General features: G+C 53.1%; 12 protein-coding genes across 12 annotated transcripts; 6 read left to right on the forward strand and 6 right to left on the reverse strand.

The window, feature by feature from the left end:
* Nucleotides 1-191: 191 nt before the first annotated feature.
* On the forward strand, nucleotides 192-1,104 carry AYO20_10153 (hypothetical protein; the record flags this gene model as incomplete). Its single annotated transcript, XM_022648414.1, has 2 exons — nucleotides 192-405; nucleotides 464-1,104. 2 exons carry the CDS (start codon nucleotides 192-194, stop codon nucleotides 1,102-1,104), a joined length of 855 nt encoding a protein of 284 aa, XP_022495601.1.
* Nucleotides 1,105-2,320: 1,216 nt separating this feature from the next.
* On the forward strand, nucleotides 2,321-2,977 carry AYO20_10154 (hypothetical protein; the record flags this gene model as incomplete). Its single annotated transcript, XM_022648415.1, has 3 exons — nucleotides 2,321-2,362; nucleotides 2,430-2,696; nucleotides 2,765-2,977. 3 exons carry the CDS (start codon nucleotides 2,321-2,323, stop codon nucleotides 2,975-2,977), a joined length of 522 nt encoding a protein of 173 aa, XP_022495602.1.
* A 1,428-nt stretch (nucleotides 2,978-4,405) lies between these two features.
* On the reverse strand, nucleotides 4,406-6,073 carry AYO20_10155 (dihydrolipoyl dehydrogenase; the record flags this gene model as incomplete). The annotated part of the gene is made up of 3 exons (XM_022648416.1): nucleotides 4,406-5,245; nucleotides 5,298-5,780; nucleotides 5,846-6,073. 3 exons carry the CDS (start codon nucleotides 6,071-6,073, stop codon nucleotides 4,406-4,408), a joined length of 1,551 nt encoding a protein of 516 aa, XP_022495603.1.
* A 1,050-nt stretch (nucleotides 6,074-7,123) lies between these two features.
* Nucleotides 7,124-8,287, forward strand: AYO20_10156 (hypothetical protein; the record flags this gene model as incomplete). Its single annotated transcript, XM_022648417.1, has 1 exon — nucleotides 7,124-8,287. The coding sequence occupies one exon, from the start codon at nucleotides 7,124-7,126 to the stop codon at nucleotides 8,285-8,287; it is 1,164 nt and encodes a 387-aa protein (XP_022495604.1).
* Nucleotides 8,288-8,531: 244 nt separating this feature from the next.
* AYO20_10157 (hypothetical protein) lies at nucleotides 8,532-9,434 on the reverse strand (the record flags this gene model as incomplete). Its single annotated transcript, XM_022648418.1, has 2 exons — nucleotides 8,532-9,119; nucleotides 9,177-9,434. The coding sequence occupies 2 exons, from the start codon at nucleotides 9,432-9,434 to the stop codon at nucleotides 8,532-8,534; spliced, it is 846 nt and encodes a 281-aa protein (XP_022495605.1).
* Nucleotides 9,435-9,884: 450 nt separating this feature from the next.
* On the forward strand, nucleotides 9,885-11,523 carry AYO20_10158 (dihydroorotase, homodimeric type; the record flags this gene model as incomplete). The annotated part of the gene is made up of 6 exons (XM_022648419.1): nucleotides 9,885-9,959; nucleotides 10,030-10,089; nucleotides 10,143-10,244; nucleotides 10,330-10,408; nucleotides 10,522-10,736; nucleotides 11,182-11,523. 6 exons carry the CDS (start codon nucleotides 9,885-9,887, stop codon nucleotides 11,521-11,523), a joined length of 873 nt encoding a protein of 290 aa, XP_022495606.1.
* Nucleotides 11,524-12,058: 535 nt separating this feature from the next.
* On the reverse strand, nucleotides 12,059-13,213 carry AYO20_10159 (hypothetical protein; the record flags this gene model as incomplete). The annotated part of the gene is made up of 2 exons (XM_022648420.1): nucleotides 12,059-13,094; nucleotides 13,143-13,213. 2 exons carry the CDS (start codon nucleotides 13,211-13,213, stop codon nucleotides 12,059-12,061), a joined length of 1,107 nt encoding a protein of 368 aa, XP_022495607.1.
* Nucleotides 13,214-13,869: 656 nt separating this feature from the next.
* On the reverse strand, nucleotides 13,870-16,248 carry AYO20_10160 (hypothetical protein; the record flags this gene model as incomplete). Its single annotated transcript, XM_022648421.1, has 1 exon — nucleotides 13,870-16,248. The coding sequence occupies one exon, from the start codon at nucleotides 16,246-16,248 to the stop codon at nucleotides 13,870-13,872; it is 2,379 nt and encodes a 792-aa protein (XP_022495608.1).
* A 1,605-nt stretch (nucleotides 16,249-17,853) lies between these two features.
* Nucleotides 17,854-18,964, forward strand: AYO20_10161 (hypothetical protein; the record flags this gene model as incomplete). Its single annotated transcript, XM_022648422.1, has 3 exons — nucleotides 17,854-17,968; nucleotides 18,127-18,138; nucleotides 18,195-18,964. The coding sequence occupies 3 exons, from the start codon at nucleotides 17,854-17,856 to the stop codon at nucleotides 18,962-18,964; spliced, it is 897 nt and encodes a 298-aa protein (XP_022495609.1).
* Nucleotides 18,965-19,318: 354 nt separating this feature from the next.
* AYO20_10162 (NADH-ubiquinone oxidoreductase 23 kDa subunit, mitochondrial) lies at nucleotides 19,319-20,082 on the reverse strand (the record flags this gene model as incomplete). Its single annotated transcript, XM_022648423.1, has 2 exons — nucleotides 19,319-19,715; nucleotides 19,784-20,082. 2 exons carry the CDS (start codon nucleotides 20,080-20,082, stop codon nucleotides 19,319-19,321), a joined length of 696 nt encoding a protein of 231 aa, XP_022495610.1.
* Nucleotides 20,083-21,180: 1,098 nt separating this feature from the next.
* Nucleotides 21,181-22,740, reverse strand: AYO20_10163 (hypothetical protein; the record flags this gene model as incomplete). Its single annotated transcript, XM_022648424.1, has 2 exons — nucleotides 21,181-21,890; nucleotides 22,002-22,740. 2 exons carry the CDS (start codon nucleotides 22,738-22,740, stop codon nucleotides 21,181-21,183), a joined length of 1,449 nt encoding a protein of 482 aa, XP_022495611.1.
* Nucleotides 22,741-23,619: 879 nt separating this feature from the next.
* On the forward strand, nucleotides 23,620-24,951 carry AYO20_10164 (hypothetical protein; the record flags this gene model as incomplete). The annotated part of the gene is made up of 1 exon (XM_022648425.1): nucleotides 23,620-24,951. One exon carries the CDS (start codon nucleotides 23,620-23,622, stop codon nucleotides 24,949-24,951), a length of 1,332 nt encoding a protein of 443 aa, XP_022495612.1.
* Nucleotides 24,952-26,160: the final 1,209 nt, after the last annotated feature.

Here is a 26,160-nt window from a genome sequence, read left to right on the forward strand (position 1 = left end):
GCACGTGACACTCAAGCAGCAATCCAAATGTCTGAGCCGAGGCAACCCTGAGTGAGCAAAGACTGACATTTGCATACAAAGGAGGCTTCTGACAACCACCACCGAGTCAGAAAAATCTCTCTCTATTCTTTCAAGACCCTTTGCGGCACACGAGTCCCTACTTCGCTAGAACCAGGCCTGTATCCGAGATCATGGCGCTCCAACATTTTTCAAAGGTCAAGTTCTTCAATGTCACGGTTCCCGCGCAATATGTCGTGCACATCGAGATCAACCGTCCACAAAAGCTCAATGCCTTTTTTACGCCCATGTGGTTTGAACTAAAGGCCATCGTGCAACAATTATCCCACGACCCCGATGTCCGGTGTATCTTGCTTTCGGGGGCTGGAGACCGAGCCTTCACTGCAGGTGAGTAACGGACATCTAGACGGGTAGAGCACAACGAGATGCTAAGAAGAGGCATTAGGCCTGGATGTTGAGCAAGCAGCCAAAAGTGACAACCCCCTCTCAGCCGACATCGCGGATCCCTCACGCAAGGCGACCGTGATACGGAGGGAAATACTTGACCTACAGGATGTCATCTCGGCCGTGGCGCGTTGCGAGAAACCCATAATTGCCCTAATGCATGGGTACACCTACGGGCTCGGGATTGATCTATCATCAGCATGCGATGTGCGCTTTTGCGCCGCCGACACCAAATTCTGCGTCAAGGAGGTTGATATTGGGTTGGCGGCGGACGTGGGGACTCTAAGCAGACTCCCCAAGGTGGTGGGAGGGGTGACCAGTTGGGTGAAGGACGTTTGTCTCAGTGCACTACCATTTTCCGCCGAGGAAGCGCTCAAGAACAACTTTGTGAGCCGTGTGGTAAATGGAAACAAGGCGGATCTCATCCAAGAAGGCCTCAAATACGCCCAATACCTATCGACCAAGAGCCCTGTCGCCGTCCAGGGTACAAAGAACATCCTCGACGCCGCCTGGGGGAGAACCGTCGAAGACAATCTCAATTATACCGCGGTCTGGAATGCGGGTATGGTGCAGAGCTCTGATGTTAAGAGAGCCATGCTCAGCGGACTCCAAAAGAGGACGCCGACATTTGAAAAGCTCTAGGTGATTCAAGGATAAGAGTTGATTGTTCCGGAGTGCCTGATTGTAAACAAAGTAGGAGAAGCCTTGGTCAGCTTGAATAGCCTCCACCGCAGCTGTGTCTGAGTTACTTGGAGCGGGCGAGGCTGGATTGGTTGAGGATGGACAATAACCTGTAAGGCGTCTTGCCCATACCTTGTTTCGAGTTTGTTTCCGCGACGACAATAGACATATGTACGTACCCAACTGGGGCGGGGAGCGTGTGGTATCTCTGCCGCATGTGCCCCAAGTACCGGTTCTTCCGCAGGCGCGTGTGCCACGTGATTTCTCGTTTTAGAGCTTCACTCAGGGCCACTCGTCGCGTTGCCTGGGCACAAAGCTGAGGATGAAACTTGCAAACCAGGTTGCTCTGACAGCCAAGCATGACCGAAACAAGCTGCACGATGGCCAGGATGAGATCAATTCGGTGTGAGCTCATCGCGAAGCCGGAAGCTCATGGACGAACCTTCGACCCCATTGGCTCTAATGACAAGGGCAGAGTAGGTCGCCACAGTGACACCATGCTGTTTATGGGCGCCTGATTGAGATGCCCAGTGTTACCGAACGACCCGGGTGGGTGTGGTTCCTGGGATGCCTGGGTTAGTGGACAGTGGGCAGCTGTGGGCGTCTGTGGAAAGTGATGAATCACCCGGAAAAACAGGCATGACAGGTGGAAGAAGCCTGGAAAATCGAGTCCACTCGCCTAATAATAATGAGCCTGGGCCAGCTCCCCCCAGCTGCTCCCCTGGCTAGCTAAGCTTTTTGCAGTTGGCGTCACTCCCCCAGGGAGATGCTTCAGCCAGTGACGTCGTTGGCAAACCCGGGTCACCCATGGTCACCCAGTCACCCAGTGTCCGCCGCGTCACAGCGAAGCTTACGATGCCTCGCCCTGTAGGTAGACGCCGGGTGGCGCCCCTCTTCTTCTTTTCCCCCGGCATCTGCTTCTCACAAGAGAAGAAGCTCCGTCATTCAGAGCTCAAACTGCCCAGTCAAGCCAGTACATCATTCCACCTTCCACTCCGTTCCGTTGCTCTCCACCTTGACCTACAGCTACTTTACACACAATTCTGCCTCTACCACACTTTTTCTCTCACATCTTCTTTCCACCTGCACCTTTTCACAAGTACTCGAGTTACAGCAGTATCTCCAAGCACATTGAAACAGCTGTATCGCTCATCCAGGTCTCAATCAAGCAGCCAAGATGGTGTCCAGAACAATTAACCTCATCCTGCGGGCGATCCAGGTAGGTTCCTTGGGGAGCTCTCATACTGTGTAGCAAGCCCGCAGTACTGACTAGAATCCTTGCGCAGTTCGTCTTCATAGTCATTATCATGGGCCTCATCGGCAACGTCATCGCCATAGCCTTCGCCGGTAACCCCTCATTGATCAACTACGATATGTTTGTGGCGGCATTTGGCATGCTGTCGCTGTTCTATTTGGTCGCCGTTGCCTTCAACGACTCTTTCATGGGCCATGCAATCTTTCCCGTTATTGTCGATCTTCTCAACTGCATCTTCCTCTTCTGCGCCGCCGTCGCCATGGCTGCCGAGCTCGGGGCGCATTCTTGCAGCAATGACGTACGACCCTTCATGTTGCGCATGCGCGCATTGCTCCTCGAGAAACATTGGCTGATTGCTTCTGACAGGAATATACCCTCCACAACCACCTTACAAACGGTTCCAACGACAGGGAAGGCCGATGCCGAGAGGAACAGGCAGCTACCGCTTTCCTCTGGTTCGCATGGGCAGCCTGGATGGCTAGCTTGTTCTTCTCTATTCTCGATGCTCGCAGTGGTGGTGTCAACCTGAGAGGTCCTATCCGCTCTAGAGGTGCGCGCCCAGCAATGTCTCAGGTGTAAAGATGTGAGCAGAAGCTTTGGGAAATGGAGAAGTACACAGAGGCCCAATCCTGCTCCTCGACCTCTGCATCACGTATGCTTGAAGACATTTCCGGATCTCTTCGGGAGTTGAGGGCTAACTTCATGCGAAGTCTAAATGCTGCCTTCGATACACCTTGAGCCATGCTTTTATGATAACCCCAACGAGGATAATGGGCGGCAAATCGGTCTACAGCAAAGCTGGCCTAATCTGGACGACAAATACCTGGTGTATTTTGATTCGCTGCTTCTCGCCCCTCCTCAATCGGCGTTGGACATCAACTCTGTCACTCCCTTTAGAATAACTGCTTTGCATGCTTGGAAGCCCGGCGTTTCGATACACAACAACATCCCAATGATGGAGACGGGAGGAGCTGAGAAACCGGAGCGAATGCGTGAGATGGAATGTCTGCTATGAAACGAATGTGTGCAAGATCTGGGTAATGCAGATGATCCTCACTGGTCCAACTGCTCTTAATGTGTATGATACAGCACATGGTCGTCTACTCGGCGCTGTCATAACTTGTTTGTGACGGGCAGAAGAATACCGTCTTCAAGTAGCTCTGAGGTAGCAGTAATCATGGAGATATGCAAAAGTTAGAACCCGGTCTTTTGAACAGTGATTCCGATACAAAGTCTGTCAACATTGCCTTCCCATTCAAATCACATCACATAATGTTCGTTCCCTCTGATTAAATAGTTTAAAGGGCCATGGTGGGATAAACTGATGAAACCCCGAGCATGAGCACCGAGTATATTCGGGATCATGAGTCCGACTATCCGACTGCCGACCAACGACGTCACCCCGCGCAACCACTGCGCAACGAGTCCGCACTTTGCGAGAGTACGAGGTACTAGACTCGGAATACCTAATTCCAAAACTCCGAATTTACCGACACCACCGAGTACTTGGAATCTGTGCTCGGTCGCGATGGTAAGCGCTGATAAGCGGGCCTCCCGGTACTGCAGGTGTGTAGGTAGGTGTGTGAGGTGTACTTTCGTACTGAGTACAGTGTTTGTTATTGAGTACAGAGAACAGAGAACAGAGTACGGAGGATGGTTGCCAAGGGTACCGATGACTCACGACGAGATCTTGTGGTGCATTCTGACCACCGTGTATCCGAGTATTGTGAACATATCGTCAAGAAACACTCCATACTCGATACATGTACTCGATATATGGATGAGTCCCAAATAATCTTGTGGGTGGGGGACTCTTGAGGAGTATTTTTTTTACATGCCTAGGTAGGTAGGTAGTTTTCAAGTACAATGCTGCTTGTGTGCTGCCCAAATTTCCCTGCTCGTTTTCAGACACGCTTTGTTCAACGGATATAGATAACACTAGCCGTCTCAGCGCGGTATCTGCATCTTCCCTCATACGCCCCGGTCCTGATAACCTCGCCTGCGCGCTTAGAAGTGGATGGCTTTTCCATATGTGGCCATGGCCGCTTCCTTGAACGCCTCGGCCAGTGTCGGGTGGGCGTGGCATGTCCGGGCCACATCTTCGCTGCTCGCGCCGTATTCGAGAGCTAATGTGCCCTCTGCAATCATCTCGCCTGCGTTCGGTCCGATGATGTGGATACCCAGGATCCTGTCTGTTTCCGCATCGCTGAGGAACTTGACGAACCCTTCGGTATCGAGGTTGGTTTTGGCACGCGAGTTGGCGGTAAAGGGGAAGGTGCCCACTTTGTACTTCACACCAGCAGCCTTCAGCTCGCCCTCATTCTGACCTACCCACGCGACTTCGGGGTGCGTGTACATGACGGATGGAATGGCACCGTAGTTGACATGTCCATAGCCCTTGGTGATGTACTCGACACAGGCGACCGCTTCTTCTTCGGCTTTATGTGCGAGCATGGGGCCGAAGGTAACGTCGCCGATGCATCGGATGTGCGGAATTTTAGTGCGGTACTCTTGGTCAATGACCACCCGTTTGCGTTCATCCACTTCGACGCCGATGTTCTCAATACCCAAGCCTTCGGTGTAAGGTCGACGGCCGATGGCCACGAGCACAACGTCTGCGTCCAGAGATTCATTCTTGCCACCTTTTGCAGCTTCAACCTCAATCTTGACGCCATCACCATTGGCGTCGCCCTGAGTGACTTTGGTGTTGACCTTGAATTTGATGCCTTGCTTGCTCAGGATCTTTTGTGCTTGTTTGGCAATTTCGGCATCCATGCCAGGGCCGCCAATTTGGCCAAGGAATTCGACGACGGTGACTTCGGAGCCCAGGCGAGACCATACTGAAGCCTGGTGACACATTAGAAAAGACGTAGCAGAGGGGATGTGGAGGTTGAAATACCATTTCCAAGCCAATGATACCACCACCAATAACCACCATCTTCTTGGGCACTTCTTGCAGAGCAATTGCACCTGTGCTGGTGATGACTTTCTTTTCATCGATCGTCAGACCGGGAAATGGTGTTGACTCGCTTCCAGTAGCAATAACGATATTTTTGCCTTTGACCTCAGTCTCGCCACCCTCGAGCAGGTTGACTTTGATGGTGTGTTCATCTGCAAAAGTCCCCGTGCCCTTGATGTAGTCAACGTTGTTTTTCTTGAACAGGAATTCGACACCCTTCGTCAGGCCAACAACAGATTCATCCTTGGCCTTCATCATCTGGGTAAGGTTGAGCTGGACATCATTGACGTCGATGCCTCGCTTCTTGGTGTCGTGGAGTATTTGGTGGTAGAGCTGTGAGTTGTTGAGTAGAGATTTTGAGGGAATGCACCCGACGTTCAGACATGTGCCTCCGAGACTTCCTCTCTTCTCAATACATGCTGTCTACCCAGAGAGTCAGACGACCGGTTCCCAGGTATTCTTTGAGTCACAAACTAGGATATATGTACCTTCAGCCCTGACTGGCCTGCTTTTATTGCACCAACATAGCCTGCGACACCGCCCCCAATGAAGACAATGTCATATTCTGAGGACTCCGAAGCGTATCCTCTCCGCCGTTGCTGATTCTGGGAGACGATCTGGAAGCTGGGAGCGGTTCGGAGGTTCGCTGGCCCCAGATGCGGAGCTTTCGATGAGAGGAGCGACCGGCCCGTCCGGGGTACCAATGTCTTAAGCATCTTGAGAGTGACTCGGTCGATAAATCAGAAGTTGACAGGACAATGAAGGGAAGCGACCAAAAGTCGCAAGGGAATGCAGCAACCAAATAGCTGGAAGAAGCTAAAAGCGCTGAGAAATTGTAGCGAGCAGAACGCCGCTGGCCGGGGAGACGCAGTGTTTCCCGGAGATGGAGCTCAAGGTTGTAGGACCAATCGGGCTTAGTGCATTTGAGGGAATTTCAAGGCTGGCGAGTTCAGCCTCGTCTTCCCATTTGAATCGGTCCGATCGGCCAACTTTCTATTTCTGTGTTAGCGTCGACGGGTTGCACTAGTCCAACTCGGGTATGGAGTGTTTGATATCAACCTCGACTTGTTACTGGGACTTTCAATTTCATCTACTCTATCAGTTTCTATTGCGGAGTTTCATTCAATCTAAATCTTAACAATGAAAGGCGAGGGGCAATTATGTCCCTGATGCTCATTGCGGTCGTCCTGTTCTACACCCTTGTACCAGTTGATAGAAATGCACTCTTGCATCTTGACCAGGGCTCTTTGTCGAGCTGCTGACACGCTTCCAAAGAGTACAAGTGGTCCAAAGCTTGCCAAGCACCGGTAGCATTACAATGCGTCCTATGTATATGCTTTCTGACCTTTTATGGTTCCTCATTATCTGAGCTCGCCCTTTACGTCGCAGGGCCAAATACAGGAGTGTGCAAATACCAGTTCACACGCTGTTCATGACAAACCATGGGAGGATACAGATTCTAGTATTGGTAAAATTTGAACCAACAATGACATACTTCACGATCGGCAGTGTGTTTGCTCAACGGCACGGCAGCATGTCCCCTGCCTTCTTCTCACCTTTGTCAATACAATTGTCGAAGCGAATATCCACAAAGACCATGTTTCATGGCTGTCAGTCAAGCAAACAAGTAAGCAGAGGCATTTCGTTAACAAATAGAAATAAATCTTCCACAACTCCAAGCAGAAGGTGCAAGTGTTGAAGTCCAGAGTTCCTCATCACAACTGGGAAAACACCTTCTATCTCTGTTGGCCCCGTTCCCCGAAATCATGTCTTCTCAGGTATCAGAATCCTTGCCGTTCTACTTTGTCGATAAACCCTCCAACATGCGAGTTCGGCTTCCTATCAACCAGACAACCTCCTGGAACCAATTCTTAACATCCCTGACCGACGTGTCCGGGCCCGTCGCCGCTCAAATCAAGAACAACTTTTCGGTCTCAGCCTATGTGAGCCGGACACCACAAGTACCGCAAGGCTTTACGGTTCGCGATGGTCCCTGGCTTCTCCGTGAAGTGACAAGCGCCCTGAGAGGAGCTGAAGAGCACGCCTCACACTCTAAGTGGCGTGTCATCTCACGGAAGCTCTTTCTACGCCTGCGCAATCACGCGTTGCAGTTTGGCACCAGCGTCGAGATTCTGCATACCCTGCAACATGTTCGCAATCAGGGAGTTGCGAGAGGGTCAGTACAACCACCTATTTGGGGGATTCCATTCAACGCAGCTGCTCGAGGCTTCACTCCTGCTACAGGATTCGGTCCGGGTCCATTTCCAGCACTGTATCGGGCACCAGGTCCAGCACTCCCATATGAAGGGTGGCACGATTATCCCAGGAACGCCCCTCCAGCGCGCATGTCTGCTCAAGGACAGTACCAAGGCGAACATCCATATGGTCCTATGAGAAATTCCGTCGGCATTCCACCAGCTTACGGTCCAGCTCCTGCCCAACATCACGCCCCGTATCAACCTTACGGCTCCTCTGCCGCGGCTCACTATCATCTAGGGCCTGGTTTCTCTCAAGATATCCAGCGACCGACATATCCAATGCACCAACAGGGACAGATTCTGACTCCTCGGCTGGGTCCGCATCCGCCTCCTCGACCAAATCACTATCCGCCGTCATTTTCCGCGCCGTTTCAACCCTCAATTCCTGCGGTGGCACCGTCCCAGATCCACATGGCTGCTGCACCAGTCCCAACCCCAGGTCCAGGTCTCGTCCAAGTTCCAGCACCAGCTGCACCGAGATCGCCGCCCCCCTCAACCCCAACGGACCTTTCCAGTTGGACCAGCGACATGTATCCGCGGCTGGTGGTCGATAGCGCTGATATCCATTGGATACGTCGAGAACAAATCCTACGAGAACAAGTGAAGTTTGGGCAAGCTCCGGTCGTGAAGGCGATGGATGTGTGGGCCGAGAAGTCGAAGCCACGGTACTGAGACGGGACGATGGTTCTTGGAAGAGAAGATTACGACAGCTGGAGGGAAGTCAGGAGGTTAAGGTGATAGAATCGTGTGCAGGGTGTGACGGTCAGTCCATATGAGAAATGGATGTCTTGATAGATTGTTCTTGTCTTGTCTTGTCTCGTCTCGCAATACATCAGAGTGCTTGTCACCATGCCGACCGACTTCAACGTGATTCAATGCGATTCGGTGTGATTTGCTATACTGTGCGTAAACTCGCTCACTTCTTCCACGGAACACCGCCCTGCCACAAGGTCACGCCATCACTCCCACCACGCCAATCCACCAAACCCTCCAACTCCCTCCTGCACGACCCCTCCTCATCGCCAAGTCTCTCCAGAACCTCCGTCCGGAACCTCTCTCCGTCCCAGCCTCTCTTCTCCCTCTTCTGGCTGAGACCCTCCCCTGCGCCGTACAGGTCCTTTTCCCAGGCGCCGTAGCCGCGCAGCCGATCGCCCTCCTCGATCTCGGCGAGTTTCGTGGCGGTAAAGGGCGGGTTGATGCCGATGAAGACGGTCGAGGGTGATGCGGGCGGGAAGCACAGCGCCGGGAGGTGCAGGTCGAGAAAGCGGGCGCGTTTGAAGGCGTGGGAGACGATGGTGAGTTTTGTTGGGAAGGGCGTATTGTTCGTCTGACCATGCTGCTGTTGCTCGGACAGGAGTTGTCGGACAAAGAGAGGGAATTGGACTAGCGAGCAGAGAATATTCTGGTACGAGTCGGTGGCGTAGCGGTCGACGAAGATGCGCTGTCTCAGAGCGGTGGCAGCAGAGGTGTCCAACCCGAAGAGACCATGCTCGATGGCCACATTCTTTTTTCATGTCCGTTCAGCAGAGACTCAATGGGTGCTCATCGCTTAGATACTTACCAGATAGCCATCCCCCTCGGTGATGGGCGTCTTGTCAGGCTTGGTGGCCGCACCGCTCAACACCAGGATGGCATTCTCCTGGTCTCGCGCCAGCTCCTTCACCCCGGCCTCGACGTGTTTGATGTACGTGCTTGTCTCGCCACTCTGAAAGGGCTCAATGAGCCAGTTGGATTCGTCCTCGCTGGCCGAGTCGGGGCCGGCGCCCAGGTAGATGGCGTGGCAGCAGACGACGATGAGGTGGGTGGGAACAAGAGACATTGTCTCGGTATACACCACACAGTCTTGCCACGTTGTTTCCTTACACCATACAAAGAACTGATCTCTCTCACATGCTGGCAACATTTCCCCCCAAACAAGACAACATTAAGATCCACCGTCGATCCCGAAACTCTGGATTCCGTTCCTGGCTTGACCAACTCGGTTTAGTGTCGAAAACTCGTGTTCCCCCGTTCCACCTCATCACGATTCACCAGTGGATAGACAAGAGACCTTGACGACCTTCGAGCCTTGAGTCATATAACTACATACATGCCTATAGCAAGTGCACACACCATTGCTGTTTCGTCGTCCCGTCAATCTATTGGAGCCGGCAGTCCCAACACCCACCGAAGTCTATATAATCCACTGAACTAGCCATCAGGACGAACCTCTTCCTCTCCCACACTCTCACTCACAAACCAACCAATTCCTTGTAACAACTTGTACAAGATGAGACTTCGAGATGTCCAGCGTCTAGAACTGCCACCCACGGCAGACATGCACGTCCATCTCCGGCAGGGCAAAGTAAATTGACCACCACCTCTTGATACTTGGGGGGGAATCTGCAAACTGAAAAGTCTTTTCTTGCTATCAGGTCATGCAATTGGTGGCTCGGCAGGTTTTGAACGGAGGCGTCGACACCGTCTTTGTCATGGTATGTACACAGTGGCCTATCCTTCAAAGAAAAATCACTAACTGTTCCATCAGCCCAATCTCCAACCGCCCATCACTACCGTCGCCCAAGCTCTGGAGTATCAATCTGCTCTCCGGTCCATCGAACCTCGAGTCCAGTATCTCATGTCCCTCTACGTGAGTGATTGACCCATGTTTGCTTTGCTCCAACGCCAAACATAAATCTTCCACACGGCCTTCTAACATGGGCGAAACATCCCAGCTCCATCCCTCCATCACCCCCCAAGTGATCGCCGAGGCCGCAGCAGCGGGCATTACTGGAGTCAAGATGTATCCTCAAGGTAAGGAAGGAAAGCAATCAGACCACATCTGCCATCTACGAGGTCTACTGTTATCCCCCCTCCCCCTTTCCTCTGCGGTACTAACGCGATCCTTTACCCTGTTTCAAAACCAGGCGTCACCACAAACTCCGAGTCCGGCGTACCGGCGGATTTTCTCAGCGCCTATTCCCCCGTCTTCGCCGCCATGCAGGAACACGACCTCGTGCTCAACCTGCACGGCGAGTGGCCGGGCCCTCTCCCCAACGACGACATCACCCTCGAAGAAGCCTTCCTGCCGGAACTGAAGAAGCTTCACGAGAGGTTCCCACGGCTCCGATGTGTCCTCGAGGTGAGTGTGTCGATCGTCTTCGCTTAGGAAAAGCCCATGTCATGGAGAAGGTATGTTATTATTGACGACCATTGTGTTTGTTAGCACTGTTCCACCGCCGCGGCGCTGGATGCCGTACGGGCTTGCGGTCCGTCAGTTGTGGGGACGATCACGGCACACCATCTCTACCTGACAGGCGATGACAGCAACGTGGATCCCCTGGCGTTCTGTAAACCGATCCCGAAAAAGGCGTCTGATCGGGACGCCCTGATCCAGGCGGCGTGCAGCGGCGACCCCAAGTTTTTCTTGTAAGAATTCCCGCCTCCCAATGTCACTTTGTCGAATGATATAGATTGATATCCCACACACACACACACACATTTGCTGCCATCTATTCCCCCCCCCCCAACCTCCAACCTGCACCTCCCATCTCCTTCATCTGACCCCATTTTTCTCTTCGATGTAGTGGCAGCGACTCCGCCCCCACGCCCTCTCCTCCAAAACGCAAGCGAAGCCCGTCCCCGCCGGCGTCTTCACCCAACCCTTCGCCACACAACTCGTCCTCCTCGCCTTCGAGGAGGCCATCGCCCGCGGCGTCCTGTCCGACGACCAAGTCACGCAGGACAACCTCGAGGGGTTCCTCAGCCGCTCCGCCCGGCGGTTTTACAAGGTGCCCGATCCCTCGGGAGTAATTGTGCTGGAGAGGAAAGGCGAGAGGGTTCCGACGAGTATCAAGACCGAAGGGGGAGATGTCGAGATCGGTCTGTCAAAGGCGGGGGCGGAGGTGTTTAGTCTCTCGTGGAAGTGAGGCCGAAACGGGACTGAATCTGGGAATTGGAACTGGAACGGAATTGGAGGTTGGGAGACGGGAGAATTGGGCGCGGCCACCGACACCGATTGACCGAGTGATCGCCTACCTGCCTGCCTGCCTGCCATCTTGAACTATTGTTTGGTGTTGTTAGGGTGAGGGCTAGGGCTAGGGCTAGAAGGTGAGAACGGCAAGGAAGAGAAAGACGAGATGATAGATGACAGACTGGGAAAAGGGGAAGAGAAAATCAATGGCCAATGACCAATGACCAATCCCATTCCCAATCAATGTAGTCGGTCAGTCCGTCAGTCCGTCAGTTCAAGTCCATCTTGGTAAAAATACATTTTATTCACATTTCCCCCTCTACTCCTTCTCCTTCGTCGTCTTCGGATTCTGATTCTGATTCTGATCATGATTGGACGCTGTAAATCCATCAATTTCACACGGTACACAACTTATTTTGTCTGGGTATATATATACAACAGTTATGTGAGATCCTTTTCCCCTCCGCCTGCGCCAATTTCACATCCATGTCTCACCGCGCAGTAACCGTCATGGTCATGGTCACCGTCTCCGTCACCGTCTCCGTCACCGTCGCCTGCGCCTGTGCCGGCGTCGCGTCGGGCGTCACGGGGATCACGGCCAGGCCGTCCGTTGTCGAAGTGGTGGTTGCTGCTGCAGGTGTTGCCGAGGCTGCTGTTGCTGAAGACGCAGACGCCGCGCCCGTGTCCACGCTCGACGTGGGTGTGGCTTCAGAAGCCGGTGCTGGCAAAGACGATGACGGCAGTGTAGCTGTGTCGGTCGCGGGCTGAACGGCGCCCAGGGAATTGGGAGATGTGGTGCTTGCTGGCGCCGGCTCTTGAGCGGTGGCGGTGCTTGCGGCATTGCCGTTCGCGTCCGGCGTAAGCGTCGTGTACCCAGCAATAGGACCCGTAAAGGTTGGACTAGCAGTGACAAACACGGTCGTCACAGACCCCGCAGGTTGTTGTTCTCCTTGGTCTCCAGCCCCTGCATCCGACGACGGAGATGCTTCTGCCACGGCATCTGACGAGGTGGTTGAAGCGGCCGCAGTGACTTGGGCTGTCACAAGAACGGTCTCCACGATGGTCGTTTGGGCTTGTACCGTGACCGTCGAGGTCGGTGCTTCCTGTGCCCCGGTCTGCGCCGCATTGGGTTGAATGGCTGTTCCGGACCCAACCGCCTCAGGTCCACTCGGCGTAGAGCCCTCTGTGGCAGCCGTCTGTTCAGCGGCAGAGCTCTCGGCTGCAGCAGTTACCGTCTCGCGCGGCGCTGCTGCCTGAGTAGCCAGTGAGATTGTGGTTTGCGTCAACAAGCTGATCAGACTCGTATTATCGCCTCCCACCCCAACAGCAGGGACCGCCCCGTTTTCCGTTCCACTCCCTGTCGGGGCAGCAAATGGGTTGATACTCGGCGTGGTTTGCGACGCAGCCTGTTGGTTCACCGGATCTGTAGGAGCTTGTCGTCTCTTCAAGGGTCCACGAGTCACTGAGAGTTTGTTCACCACATAGCGTTTTTGTGGCTGGTCCACACGACGTATTACATTATCAGGCCTGCGACGAAATCAACATGTGTCCAAGAAAACACCGACGAAAACATACCTATGAATGGGACCTGCTGAGATGAGTGTCAACAGAAACAGGAGGCCAACTATGGAAACGAAGGCATGCATGACTGTCCAGCAGTATCTGAGGTCAAGGAAATTGCAGTGGTGTACACGGGGCTGATGGAAGACGGATCAATGAAATCGTTGGACACCCGCGTGCAGACAGAAATGTAGAGGCGAACAAAACTCCTCAGCTATGCAAACAGATTCAGATGTATGAGAGAAGAGTTTCCAGCGCACATCTTGTTCCCAGATACTGCTGTCGACCTTTTTGAAGTATCGTGAGGCGGCGCGTACCAGATTGGCGACACCATCGTGGTGGTATTTCTGGCAGTTCTAATCTGATTCTATGTCTGTTGATTGAAACATGTTTCTTCTATGCCGTGAAACAAACGCAGTAGCTGCAAGTCGTCTATGCAGAAGAGGATCTTTGTTTCCGAGAAAGAGCAGAGACAGGAATGGTTGGTGGTCGGGAGGCCAAGGCAGATCAACATAGATGCTGGCAGAGGCGAAAATGTTGCCAAGACCAGCCCGAGACAGGCGAATGATTGGCTGGGGATGATTCCCCAAAAGGGCGCCAGCCTTGCGGCCTCAACGGCTTCATGCAGAGCCGCCAGCTCCACCTCCACCGCCCTGTTTCATCTTGCTGCTTTCTGTCCCAGTCTCTTTGAGAACTACTCTCTCCAAAGAAACATTGCTGGTCAGCTGGTCGACGTAGGGCGCTAATGCAAGGCTCGCTTCTCGCTGATTTCCTCAAATGACTGGATCTGGTCGCCCACTTCGAATGCTTCCCAGTTCTCAAAACCCATGCCGCATTCAGAGCCTTTCCGCATCTCGGTAACATCCTTCTTGATGTTTTTGAAGGAATTGAGTGTGCCTAGTGCTTCGTTAGTGGACCCCACAACCAAATACACATGAAACCACTGACCAGTGTAAATCACCTCGCCTTTCCTCAAGACTCGGATCTTCTCCGAGCGGCGAATCGTACCGTTGGTCACCCGGCACCCAGCGATCTTTATTGACCCTTTCTTAATTTTGATGTCAAAGATATCTCCAACCTCGGCTTCTCCCAACACGCGCTGGGTCACAATTGGAGGCAATTCTGCACTGACTTTCTCCGTGACTTCGTCGGTAACCTTGTAAATGATGTTGTGGTCAAGGATCTGAATCCTAGCAGCTGCTGCAAGTTGACGGATGTCGTTGTCGATGGGTTGATTGAATGAGATGGCATAAGCAACTTCGCCGGTTGCAGCCAGCTTCTTGATGTCCGACTCGGTCAAGCCGCCCGTCCCACTATGAACGATGTTTGCCCGGATTTCGTTGTTGCCAATGGCACTCACAGCAGCCACCAAGGCCTCTGTGCTGCCAGCCACATCGGCCTTGACGACAAAATGAACAAGTTGAGGCCCTGAAGACTCTTTCTCGATCCAGCCTTCATTGTCCTTGGGACGCCGTTTGTACCCCATGGAGAGATAACCTTGGTCTTTCTCCCACTCCAGGACTTTGCTTCGAGCTGCCGCTTCCTCGGCGCGTGTTGCGTTGATCGCCGTCATATTGTCCATCTCCCAGGCTGCTTCCTCGCGCTCTTTTCTTACCGACACCGCTTCTTTTGCTCTCTGCTCGGTATCTGCCTGCAACACCTCTAGGCCTGCCTCGGGATCATCTCCTCGCCAGCCATCTATTTGGACAGGGGTGCCCGGAGGTGCAGCGTCAATCAATTCTCCTGAATCGTTTCGCAGAGTTCGAATACGAGCCCAGGTAGTGCCGGCAACAATAAAGTCGCCTGGTCTCAAAGTCCCACGACGAACGAGAATAGTAGCGACACGACCCGTGGCACCAACTTTGCTTTCAATGATCCATCCTTCCGCTGGTCCGTCATTTTCGGCACGGTAGTCGGCAACGTCAGCCAGAGTGAGAATCGCTTCTTCCAAATCTTCCATGCCTTTACCGGTCTTGCCGCTCACAGGTATGGCTTGATAGTCTCCTCCAAAGTCTTCCACGACGATCTCGTGTTGCATCAGATCTCGCTTGACTTGCTCAATGTCGGCTTCAGGTTTGTCAACCTTGTTGATTGCCACGATAATTTGCACACCGGCCTCCCGGGCGTGTTTGATGGCTTCTACAGTCTGAGCCTTGACACTGTCGTCTGCTGCAACAACCAAGACCACAATGTCGGTCACAACAGCACCTCTTCTGCGCATCTCCAAAAATGCAGCATGCCCAGGAGTATCCAGAAACGTGATATTGCGTTCTGATCCAGGCATCGTGACGGAGAAAGCCCCAATATGTTGGGTGATGCCCCCATGCTCTGTTGCAACCACGTTCGCCTTCCTGAAGTAATCAAGGATGGTGGTTTTCCCGTGGTCGACGTGACCCATGATTGTCACAATGGGTGGTCGAGGCGGCAACGTCGAAGGATCTTCCGCTGCAGGACGCGGGAAGATATCCCCAGTCTCATCAATGGTTTTGACGACAGCTTCAAACCCATAGATTTCGGCAAACATGGCAGACGTGCTCGAATCCAGAACGTGGTCGTACCTTGCACCCTCAAATCCCTCCTCTTCAAGCTTGTCGACGAAGTCTGGTAGTCTCACTTTAAGGGCTTGCGCTAGCTTTTCCACACTGATGAACTCTGGAAGAAGTATTTCTGGGCGTGCTGGCGTTTGTTGTTTCGCGTTGGCTTGTTTTCCCTTCTTCTTCCGCCTTGCCTTTGCCTCGTCGGGAAATTCATCCGCCAGATCGGGGTCAAAGTGAAAGTCCAATGAACCTGCCCTGGAGACACCACTTCTCCTAGCGGTGGGAAGCTTAGCTCTTCGAGACACCTGTAGAGGCTCCTCGTCCTCGATTTCATAAAGCCGAGCTCTTCTGTCAAGATCCTTGCCACCTACGAGTTTTCGCTTGCGCCTGTCGCCTTCAGCATCCTCTCCAAGCTCGGTCTCCACTAGTACAGCCGATTCTTCTTCGGGAGTAGCTTGCCCCTCCGATGCTTCGGATGTTCTCTTTACAGGTCGGTCCCGGCTGGTTCTTGCATCGAATGCTCTCTGCCGACCACCCGCTGAATCAGGTCGCCAGACTGAGGCATTGTCGCGAGCACCCCTCATACTCGGCTCTTTGTCTGCTCCAGATCCATGCGGGAAACGCCTTGGGAAATCCTGTCCAGTAGGTTTCGAGACTCGCCTCTCTCGACCGCTTCCTCTGGGGCCCAGAGAGTCCCTCGGTGAAGATCGGAAGGGGGGAGCGCTGGGTTTCTCTTCGGTTGATCCAACTCCTTCCCCAAAAGGCGCCGACCGACGTGATTCTCCAGCCGTCCTACTCTCGGGTCCCCGATATTTTAGAGCATTGCCTATCCTTGATGGTGGAGAGGAAGTCCCGAGCTCTTTCTTAAACCCATTCGTATTATTGTCGCTCCCTCTTCGGTCTGCAGATGGCTTCCGGATATGCGAGTATCTGAAAAGTGGGCGCTCGGTTTCGGGAGAGGCCTCGCTCGAGAGTTCATCACCCCTACCATTTCTCCTATCGAATCTATTGCCATTATCGTCTCGGCGAGCCCTGCCCATTGGAGACCACTGCTCCTGGCGCTGAGATTGTGTAGGTCGAGATCGTGGATCAGGCGGAGGCTCATTGCGCGATCTCTGTTGGAAGTCCGATTGCGTGCGGGACAGGATCTCCGATATTGAGCTTTCACCAGCAGGGCTGTGACCGTTTCGGGGTCGACCGTTTGACGGAGGAAGAGATTGGAGAGGAGAAGGAGGAAAGAGCGATGAACTGTGGTCCGAATAGACCATTTCGGGTCTTTGTGGACGAGAACTCAAGCATATCGTACACTCTGATCTCGCAGGCTTGTTGACGTGATTGCAACGGCATTTCCAGCCGAGAAGCTCTCGTGCTGGCGCCGCCGGGGGAGCGAAATCGTCATCCTCCTCTTCTATTCGGGCGACTGCTGCTCCAGCTGGACGTTTCGATGCACTGGCAGCTCTATAAAGTCGACGCTGCGATTGGAGGGAGCTAGCATAGCGAGACTCGGCGGCGTATCGGAAAGCGCAGAAAAAGCAGATGTCTTGCCCTTGTAACAGCTGATGTAGACCGGTCAGTGTCTATCTCGTAGAACATATAATGGAAGACGACTGTCTGAATATACCTTTCGCGTCACTGCCCTACGCATGCTGGTCTGTTGTTGCCTCACCCAAGTCGGATGGTTTTGTTCCGTTACTGATTTCAATAGGAGACACGCCACATCGACTTCGTATCTACAACTTTTTTTTGGGGACGACCCCATTTGGGTGAATCAAAAGAAACTCAGCGCAGATACCTACTTCAGAGTCTACCGACCGCCAAGCGCAATTCTACCCCGTGCCAGGAAGTCTGCTGTCCAACATGGTACTTCATTTTTACAAATTAATCTACCCTCTCTAGCGAACACAAATGCTGCAGATGGCGTACTGACTAAGAAGCACTTTGTCGGACAGTACAGCGAGCATCGAGTCCCTACGAGCACATCCTCGTCCAGCGAAAAGAGCCAATCACGAACTAGCGGTCAAACCCGCGACAGCGACGGAGTACCGCCCGTGAGAAGCTAACGAATGACGTGCCGCGAAGGAAAAAGAATCTAATACTGAAATAGTCTGCCTCTACAAAACACAATTCTGTCTCGTCGACAATGAGGTGAGCCTTAGCTGGGGAGATCGATCGAGCAGCAGCATTAGAAGATGGCGGATGGTGCCGAAGCAATTGAGGCCCACGGGGTTGGAAATACCAGTTGGGCGAGAACTGCCAAAGATTTATTTGCGGGCGCTGCTGGGGGTGTCGCACAGGTTCTACTAGGTGAGTTTCGACAGGATAGGTTTACGTTGATCTTGATAGCAACGTTTCTGCGGTGGATATGCTTGTCGTTTTCTTGACGGGGTGACTTTGTTTATTGTCGTGAAGCAGCTTTGGCGGTGTTGTTTCGTACTTGTTCACACACTAACACTTTCTACCAGGTCAACCATTCGGTAAGCACTGATCGACTTGGGTCCTGCTTAGCACTTTCTTACGACTAATCTCTTAGACATCGTCAAGGTTCGCCTTCAGACGACAACCACCTATCCCAGTGCCTTATCATGTGCATCGTCGATTCTCCAAAATGAAGGACCACTGGCGTTTTACAAAGGCACTCTCACCCCGTTGATTGGCATTGGGGCGTGTGTTTCGGTTCAATTCGGCGCCTTCCACTATGCTCGACGAGCGTTTGAGGAGCAAAACCTGCGCGCGAACCATCCAGCAGGCCTCTCTTACGGTCAATACTATCTGGCTGGAGCTTTCGCAGGGTTGACGAACTCTGTTCTGTCTGGCCCTATCGAGCATGTGCGTATCCGTCTGCAGACTCAGCCACATGGAGCTGCTCGCCTTTACAGCGGTCCCCTCGATTGTATCAAAAAGCTATCGGCGCACGAAGGCGTCCTCCGGGGTCTCTACCGTGGCCAAGCGGTCACACTCTACCGAGAAGCACAAGCCTACGGCGTCTGGTTCCTGACCTTCGAATACCTGATGGCGCTAGAGCAAAAACGCAACAACATTCGCCGCGAAGATATTTCATCTCCCAAAGTAGCCTTCTATGGAGGCCTTGCAGGTGAAGCACTCTGGATCGCTAGTTACCCTTTTGATGTGATCAAGAGTAAGATGCAGAGCGACGGCTTTGGGAAGGAACAGAGATACAAGACCATGAGGGATTGCTTTGCACAGACATGGAGGGCTGACGGGATGAGAGGATTCTGGAAGGGCATTGGGCCTACATTGGTGAGGGCGATGCCTGTCAGTGCAGGTACCTTTGCAGTGTAAGTTTGCCCTTCCCTTTTGGTGACGCATTTATCGTGGCTAACAATCAGCGTTCAGAGTCGAGTTGACGATGCGCGCATTGGGATGATGGATGCAATCAGGCGCATGGCATGGAGGGGATGGGACGCAGGAGTAGAAATACTCAAGCACGTCCAGTTTGAGGCCTTTGAGCTTACCCAAAGTTGTTCAAACCAGTCGATCTAAGCTGATAGTGCACTCCAGCGCTTGAAAAACAACCTCTGTTAGATAAATGCAATTTATGGTGATTTTCGCTGCAAAGCCACTCTCTGCTTCATGCTGATTCACAGCTTATGTACAATTTGAGAATGTGTGCGAACGCGGTCCTCCAAGACCATTTTATCTGTAAGGAGCATCCGCTCTGGCCACAGCCGCCAATTCAGGCTCCCATTTGTCACCGTTTGCAAGCAACTTTTCCTTGTTGTACAAGAGCTCCTCTCGGTATTCTGTTGCATATTCGGCATTGGGTGTCTCCACAATAGCATCAACAGGGCAGCTCTCCTGGCACAGACCACAGTAGATGCACTTTGTCATGTCAATGTCATAACGGGTGGTCCTTCTCGAGCCATCTTCTCTTTCTTCGGCTTCGATTGTGATGGCTAGGGCAGGGCAAATGGCTTCGCAGAGCTTGCAGGCGATACATCTCTCTTCGCCAGAAGGATAGCGCCTCAATGCGTGTTCGCCTCGGAATCGTGGTGAGATGGGGCCCTTTTCGAACGGATAGTAAATTGTGTAGCTGCAGCCACAATATCAGTATGATTTTCTCCAGGATTGAAATCGTCGTTAATTGATTGATTGACATACGGTGGTCTGAAGAATTGTTCCAACAACACATACATTCCCCTCAGCATCTCGGTGAGAAGAAAGTAGTTGCTAGCTTTATCCATCACTCCCTCACCCTCGTCGAATCTTTTGGGTCTCGGCAGTCTGTAGCCCTGCGGCGGAGGACCGGAGGGTAGGGCATTTCTAGGTCTTGAAGAATGAAATTGAGCTGTGGCAGTGGCTCGGAGGAAAGGTGACCGTTCTGCGTGTCGTAGGATGGCTGATGAAGCTGACAATGGCCTCGCGACGAGCCGCGATGCTGGACGAAGTGACGACACCATCGTCCGTGCAAGTTGCAGACTGAGAATTGGCGATGCGTGGCGAGCGCAACAGAGAAGACGTTGTGCAGGATGGAATCGAGATGCAGAGGTCATTGATGCTGTAATAGGATTGACTGCAATGTGATTGGTTAGCTCCACGTGACCCCAACAAGCTCTTCCCTTCCCGAAGCTGCTGCAATTGTCTGCATGTCCATCCAGAAATTCAATCATTACCTACACCCAGCGAAAGGCTTCTTCCCGCCTCCCCAGTATTCCCATTCTTCTTACCTCAATCCGTTCCCCTCAGACCAAAGGGCAAGATGATTCGGGCAGGCGCTGCACGAGCGCTTTATGCGGCCACGAGGACCCAGGTCCCCCGACAATTACCTGCTTTCCGATCTCGAATCTCTACCTCCCTGCTGCAAACATCACGAGTTACTACCTCCTTCGTTGTTCCAAGCATACGGTACTACTCGGCGCCTGCTGGCTTGTCGAAAGAGGAGGTGCAGGGGAGAATAATGGATCTTTTGAAGAACTTTGACAAAGTGCGCACCTGTCTCGTGTGATGATCTTGCAATTGCTAACTTCCGCAGGTCACTGATGCATCAAAGGTAGCGTGGTCTTGCGCCGTGGATTTGAGGTATTGCTGACGGCCTATTCTAGATCAGCGGCACGGCACACTTTCAGAATGACCTTGGACTCGACAGCTTGGATACCGTCGAGGTCGTGATGGCCATTGAAGAAGAGTTCAGCATCGAGATTCCGGACAAGGAGGCTGATGCCATTCACAGCGGTATGTTACGTCGATCCCTCCAAAAGATCCCTCGCTGATAACCATCAAGTCGACCAGGCTGTCACGTACATTACCGCCCAACCTGATGCACACTGATGTGTGTTTGCTGGGCGCTGGGGGTTGTTGGTTGTAGACGCGGGTTCAAGAATCACAAAAATATCAAAGCACTGTACATTTTCCAGTGGTGAGGACATGGATTGCCCTTGTACTATCATCACACAAGACTAGATCTACCGGATCTCCACGATGGTCTCTGAACAAAACCACCCATATCTCTTCTTTTGATCTATATCTATGTCTAGCTCGTGAAGGTCTATGCTTGTTCGTTAGACAACGCCGGACTTCCTCAACTCAGCGACCTCAGCAGAGCCATACCCGAGCCCTCGTAGGACCTGGTCAGTATGCTCGCCCAGCAACGGTGGCTTCAACCTCACGTCCATTTGTGCACCCTCGAACTTGATTGCAGGTCCAATCAGTCTCAGCACACCATCTCTCGCTGCTTCAAAATCCTCCACATCGATGATCATATTCCGTGCCTTGCCTTGAGGGTGCTCCAACGCCTCGACAACATCGTTTATCGCACCATAAGGCAGTCCACTGCCTTCGAATGCAGTCATCCACTCGTCTTTTGTCTTTTCTCGAAATTTCCCCTGCAGGATCCGGTTGATTTCGTGCCTGTGCTCAACCCTCCCGTCATTGGTGCTGAATCTCTCGTCTTCGCCCAATCCAGCGATCCCCATTCGCTTGCAGAAGCCTTTCCACTGTCTATTGTTGTTTGCCGCCACGTACATCATCTTGTTGTCTCTCGTCTCAAACCCTCCATAAGGCACCAAGCTAGGATGTTCCAAACCTAGTCGTTTTCCTCTTCTCCTGGCCTCGGGACCTTTGTCAAGGTCCAGATTCAGACTCGCCAAGCCGACATTGATGAGTAGACTGAGGCTGCTCTCGAAAAGACTCCCCTCAATCAAGCACCCTTTCCCAGTCCTGTCCCTCTGATGCAACGCCGCCAGGATAGCACCATGCGTGTACAGGCCCGCTGCGAGTTTTTGTTAGCCGATGTGCGATAGTGAAGGAGGTTGCCCACTCGGTTTTCTCAGAGATAGAGAGAAGGAGTGGTCTATAAGAAAAGAAGGAGGGGGGTCCATACTGCACAAGTCGGCCATGGCCACACCGGGCTTGGAGGGAGGCCCGCCCTCTTCGCCCGTGATGTGAAGCAGTCCGGCCTCAGCCAGCGCGATGGCATCGTACCCTGCTCTCTGCGCACTGGGACCGGACGAGCCATACCCGCTGACGGCGGCGTAGATGAGTCTCTCTCCCGCGACAGGGCCCATGGCCCTTTTCAACTGGTCGTACCCCAGGCCCATGGCCTCGATCTTGCCCGGCAGGAAGTTGTGCACGACCACGTCGACGCCCTCGCTGGCGATGCGGGCGACGATCTCACGGCCACGTGCCTCCTTCAAGTTGACCGTCACGGACTTCTTGTTCCGGTTCACCGCGGCAAAGTACAGGCTCATCAGGGGGTGGTCGGCCTTCCACTTCTGCGCCTCGCCGTGCGCGCGCCACTGCCGCGTCTCGTCGCCCACCCCGGGCTGCTCGACCTTGAGCACCGACGCGCCGTAGTCGGCCAGGATCTGCGTGCAGAACGGGCCCGCGAGCACGCGGGAGAGGTCGAGAACCTTGAGGCCCTCGAGCGGGAGTCGGTTGGGCGGTTTGCTGCTGCTGCTGGTAGGTGTGGGTGTAGGTGTGGACAGCCATCTCCGTGTACTTGTAATTGTAGATAATATCCACGGCGATGTTGCGGACTTGTTTGGCAGGTTTCCACGGTGCGGCTTTGCTACCAGGGCGTGCCGTCCGAGTAGTGGTAGGAGACGTGTTGGTCTTGTCATTGTATAGGATGAAGCATCAAGTTCAACCACACGCGTGATTCACCTGTCTTCCCTTCTCCTCCTCCTCCTCTCTTCGCCTCTTGCTTTTTCTTCCCCCTCTATTCCTTCTTCTTCACTCTTCTCTTTTCCCCCGGAAGAGCCTGTAGAAGTATATAGGTAAGGGACCAATAAAGAATCTCACAGACCAATGCTCTCTTACCCAAGCTTCCGGACTTACTTTTAGTCGTAGGCTACTGTACCTCGCAAGCACCTGTATGCAATGGAACATACGCCTTCAAACTCAAAGAAAACTTACGCACAATTCGTACTTATTATAATACTTAGCACTTGACATGCACGCACATATTGCATCGGGTAGATCCCGGGCCTGCGGGCCCAACAACTGGGCGGTGAGTTTGGGTTTGGGTTTGGGTTTTTGGGGTAATAGACACACACACACACACAGAACCGTGGGCCCCTACCTAAATGTAATCATCACAGACCGAGGCTGACGAGGCTTTCGTGCGGGGAGTAGGGGAGTACTCGGTACACATGTAAATAGACATGTAACAGCTACCAAAGCTACCAAAGCTGCCTAGCGAATCAATGACAATGATTATTTTCTCTCGATCAGGTCGGCTGTCTAACTAATAAGCCTGGAGCTCTGATTCAAACACAGAAAACCCAAATCACCTGCTAGTGCGACGACGCTCCTCGAGAACGGTGAAGGAGGTGCAGGGTGAAGAACAAGAGTCAAAGAACGGAGCGGTGCGACTTGTTCAAAAAAGGGGGTGAGAACCATTGAGTCTTCGGAGCAACAGAGCAACAGAGCAACAGTTCGAGAAACTTTGCGTCGGGATATTGCCCTCACATGTGACGGCACCTTGATATCACACAAACATGGCTTCTCAGAAGACGGTAACAAAGCTGATCCATGGCCTGGCAACAAGGACGAGGGCAGCACCCATACAAACACCCTACCGCTCCCTTCTACCCCGTTCGTCTTCGGCGGCGTTCTCCACCACCTGTCCCGCCGCTGCTCGCGGGACGGAATACCTCCAGCTCCACGACCCGGACCTCACAGACTCGCAGCGCACGGTCCGCGAAGCCATCAGCAAAGTGTGCTCGAAGTTTGGGGACGACTACTGGCTCGCTGTGGACCGCGAGCACCGCTTCCCCACCGAGTTCCAGCAGGCGGTCGCCAAGGATGGCTGGCTTGGTATCTGCATGCCGTCTGAATATGGTGGGAGTGACCTGGGGATCGCAGAGGCTGCCATCATGGTGCAGACGATCGCTGAGTCCGGAGCGGCGTACGCAGGCGCGAGTGCCGTGCACATGAACATCTTTGGTCTGGAACCGGTGAGGAAGTTTGGCACTGAGGAGCAAAAGAAGAGGATGTTGGTGCCGTTGATCGAAGGGCGGGAGAAGGCGTGTTTTGGCGTCACAGAACCAAACACGGGCTTAGACACCCTGAGGTTACAGTCGAGAGCTGTCCGGGACGGCGAATACTACCGGCTAAGTGGACAGAAGATCTGGATCTCTACAGCGCAGGTGGCAGAGAAGATCCTCATTCTTGTGAGAACGACGCCCCTAGAGGAGGTTAAGAAGGCCAGCCAAGGCTTAAGCTTGTTTTACACGGATCTGGACCGGAAACAGGTCGACGTTCAGGAGATCCCCAAGATGGGTAGAGCGGCGGTGGATTCCAATAGTCTCTTCTTTGATGGGTGGAAGGTGCCAAAGGAGGATTTGATCGGAGAGGAAGGAAACGGGTTCAAGATGATCATGCACGGCATGAATGCTGAGAGAATATTGATTGCAGCTGAGGCACTTGGGACAGGGTTTGCCGCATTGAGACGAGCCGCCTTGTATGCCGGGGAGCGAATCGTGTTTGGTCGGGCCATAGGGCAGAACCAAGCTATTCAGCACCCCCTAGCGGAGAGTTGGATGGAGCTCGAAGCTGCCAGACTCATGATCTACCAGGCTGCAAGGATGTACGACGCAGGATACGAGGCTGGGGAATATGCAAACGCGGCCAAATACCTAGCCGCCGAGGCAGCCTTCCGGGCCTGTGAGAGAGCCGTCATGACGCATGGTGGTATGGGGTACGCGAAGGAGTATCATGTTGAGAGGTATTTGAGAGAGATTATGATCCCTCGGCTTGCCCCTGTCAGTCGAGAGATGATCAAGAACTATATCGGCGAAAGGGTTCTCGGACTGCCTAGGTCGTACTGAGGTCAGTGTCAAATGTTAGAATAGATAGAGCTCATGCACATAAATGGGGGAGTTGTCGTGAGGAAAATCCACCGGGGAGTAACACTTGTACTCTCTCCAGCCCCATATTTCAGTGTCGCTTTGTACCGAGTGCTTGCGACCCGATTCTCTTCCAGAGTGTTATTCTGGAGTGTGTATTTCATTCTGAAAGTATTCCAGGGTTGTTTTCCCACTCTGCGGGTTGCGACTCCTCACATCCTGTTGCGCCTAGAACCCCTTTAGTCAGAGAAATAGGTGAGAGGAAGGTCAGAGTTGACTTGGGGGTGGCCGCCAACTAAGGTGGATCTGGCAGGCCTCACCAGTATCAAGCAGTAAAATTGATTGCCAATCTTTGCCTGTCATCAGAGCCACCCCGAGGCTAGGAGTCGGCTCGGACAGCCCTCTCGCCGATCGAGTGGTTCATGATGACCAGGAGCAAAGGGCAATGCCGAGGAAACTCGAGGAAATAAGGCAGACTCGCACAGCGGACTGGATCTGGAACGGTTTTCGAAGTCTTGTGGGTTGCCGTATGGAGACGATTCCACTATCCCGACGACCCTGACGTAGAGCAAACCGTCGTTCTGCGCTGAGAAGAAGCAACGGCGGATGGGTCCTTGGCGCGTCCACCGAGCTGTGCCTCTTTGCTGATTGTTTACCGCATCAGACTTGAGAACGTCGTAGGTAATCAAGGCAAGGCGGAGGAGATTGGATGGGCGATGAGTGATGCGTGAGGGAGATGGTAGACGGTGATTGTGGCCGACGAATCGGATACTTTTGGTAGCGCATGCACAGCCTTGCGCCTGCGCCTCGCCCGCCGTCACAGCCAATCATGATGCAACATCCCCAGCTGCCCAAATCCCGGCCTCGCCTCATTACCAGCATCGAATAATTGTGCCAAAATCCCTACCATCATCTTTCCCGCGCGGATTTGGAAATCTTCCAGAACGTTGATGGCAAAAGGCCTCGCATTCTCCTCTCGTACGCGGAATGGAGACGAGACCTGAATACCCGACTGGTTCTTACTGGTGGCGTCTAGAGTCGCGCGCCTCCTTGAATACGTCTTGGAACTACGTAGAGTCGATTCTTGTCGATCAAGGCATCAACGTAGAAGGAAAAATATAAAAGTGAGAATCCCCCACGTCTCATGTACCATATTTTTCCATTACACATTACCGCATCATCATCATCAAG

Source organism: Fonsecaea nubica, assembly GCF_001646965.1.
Source record: "Fonsecaea nubica strain CBS 269.64 chromosome Unknown Scaff104, whole genome shotgun sequence".
NCBI classification, from domain to species: Eukaryota; Fungi; Ascomycota; class Eurotiomycetes; order Chaetothyriales; family Herpotrichiellaceae; genus Fonsecaea; species Fonsecaea nubica.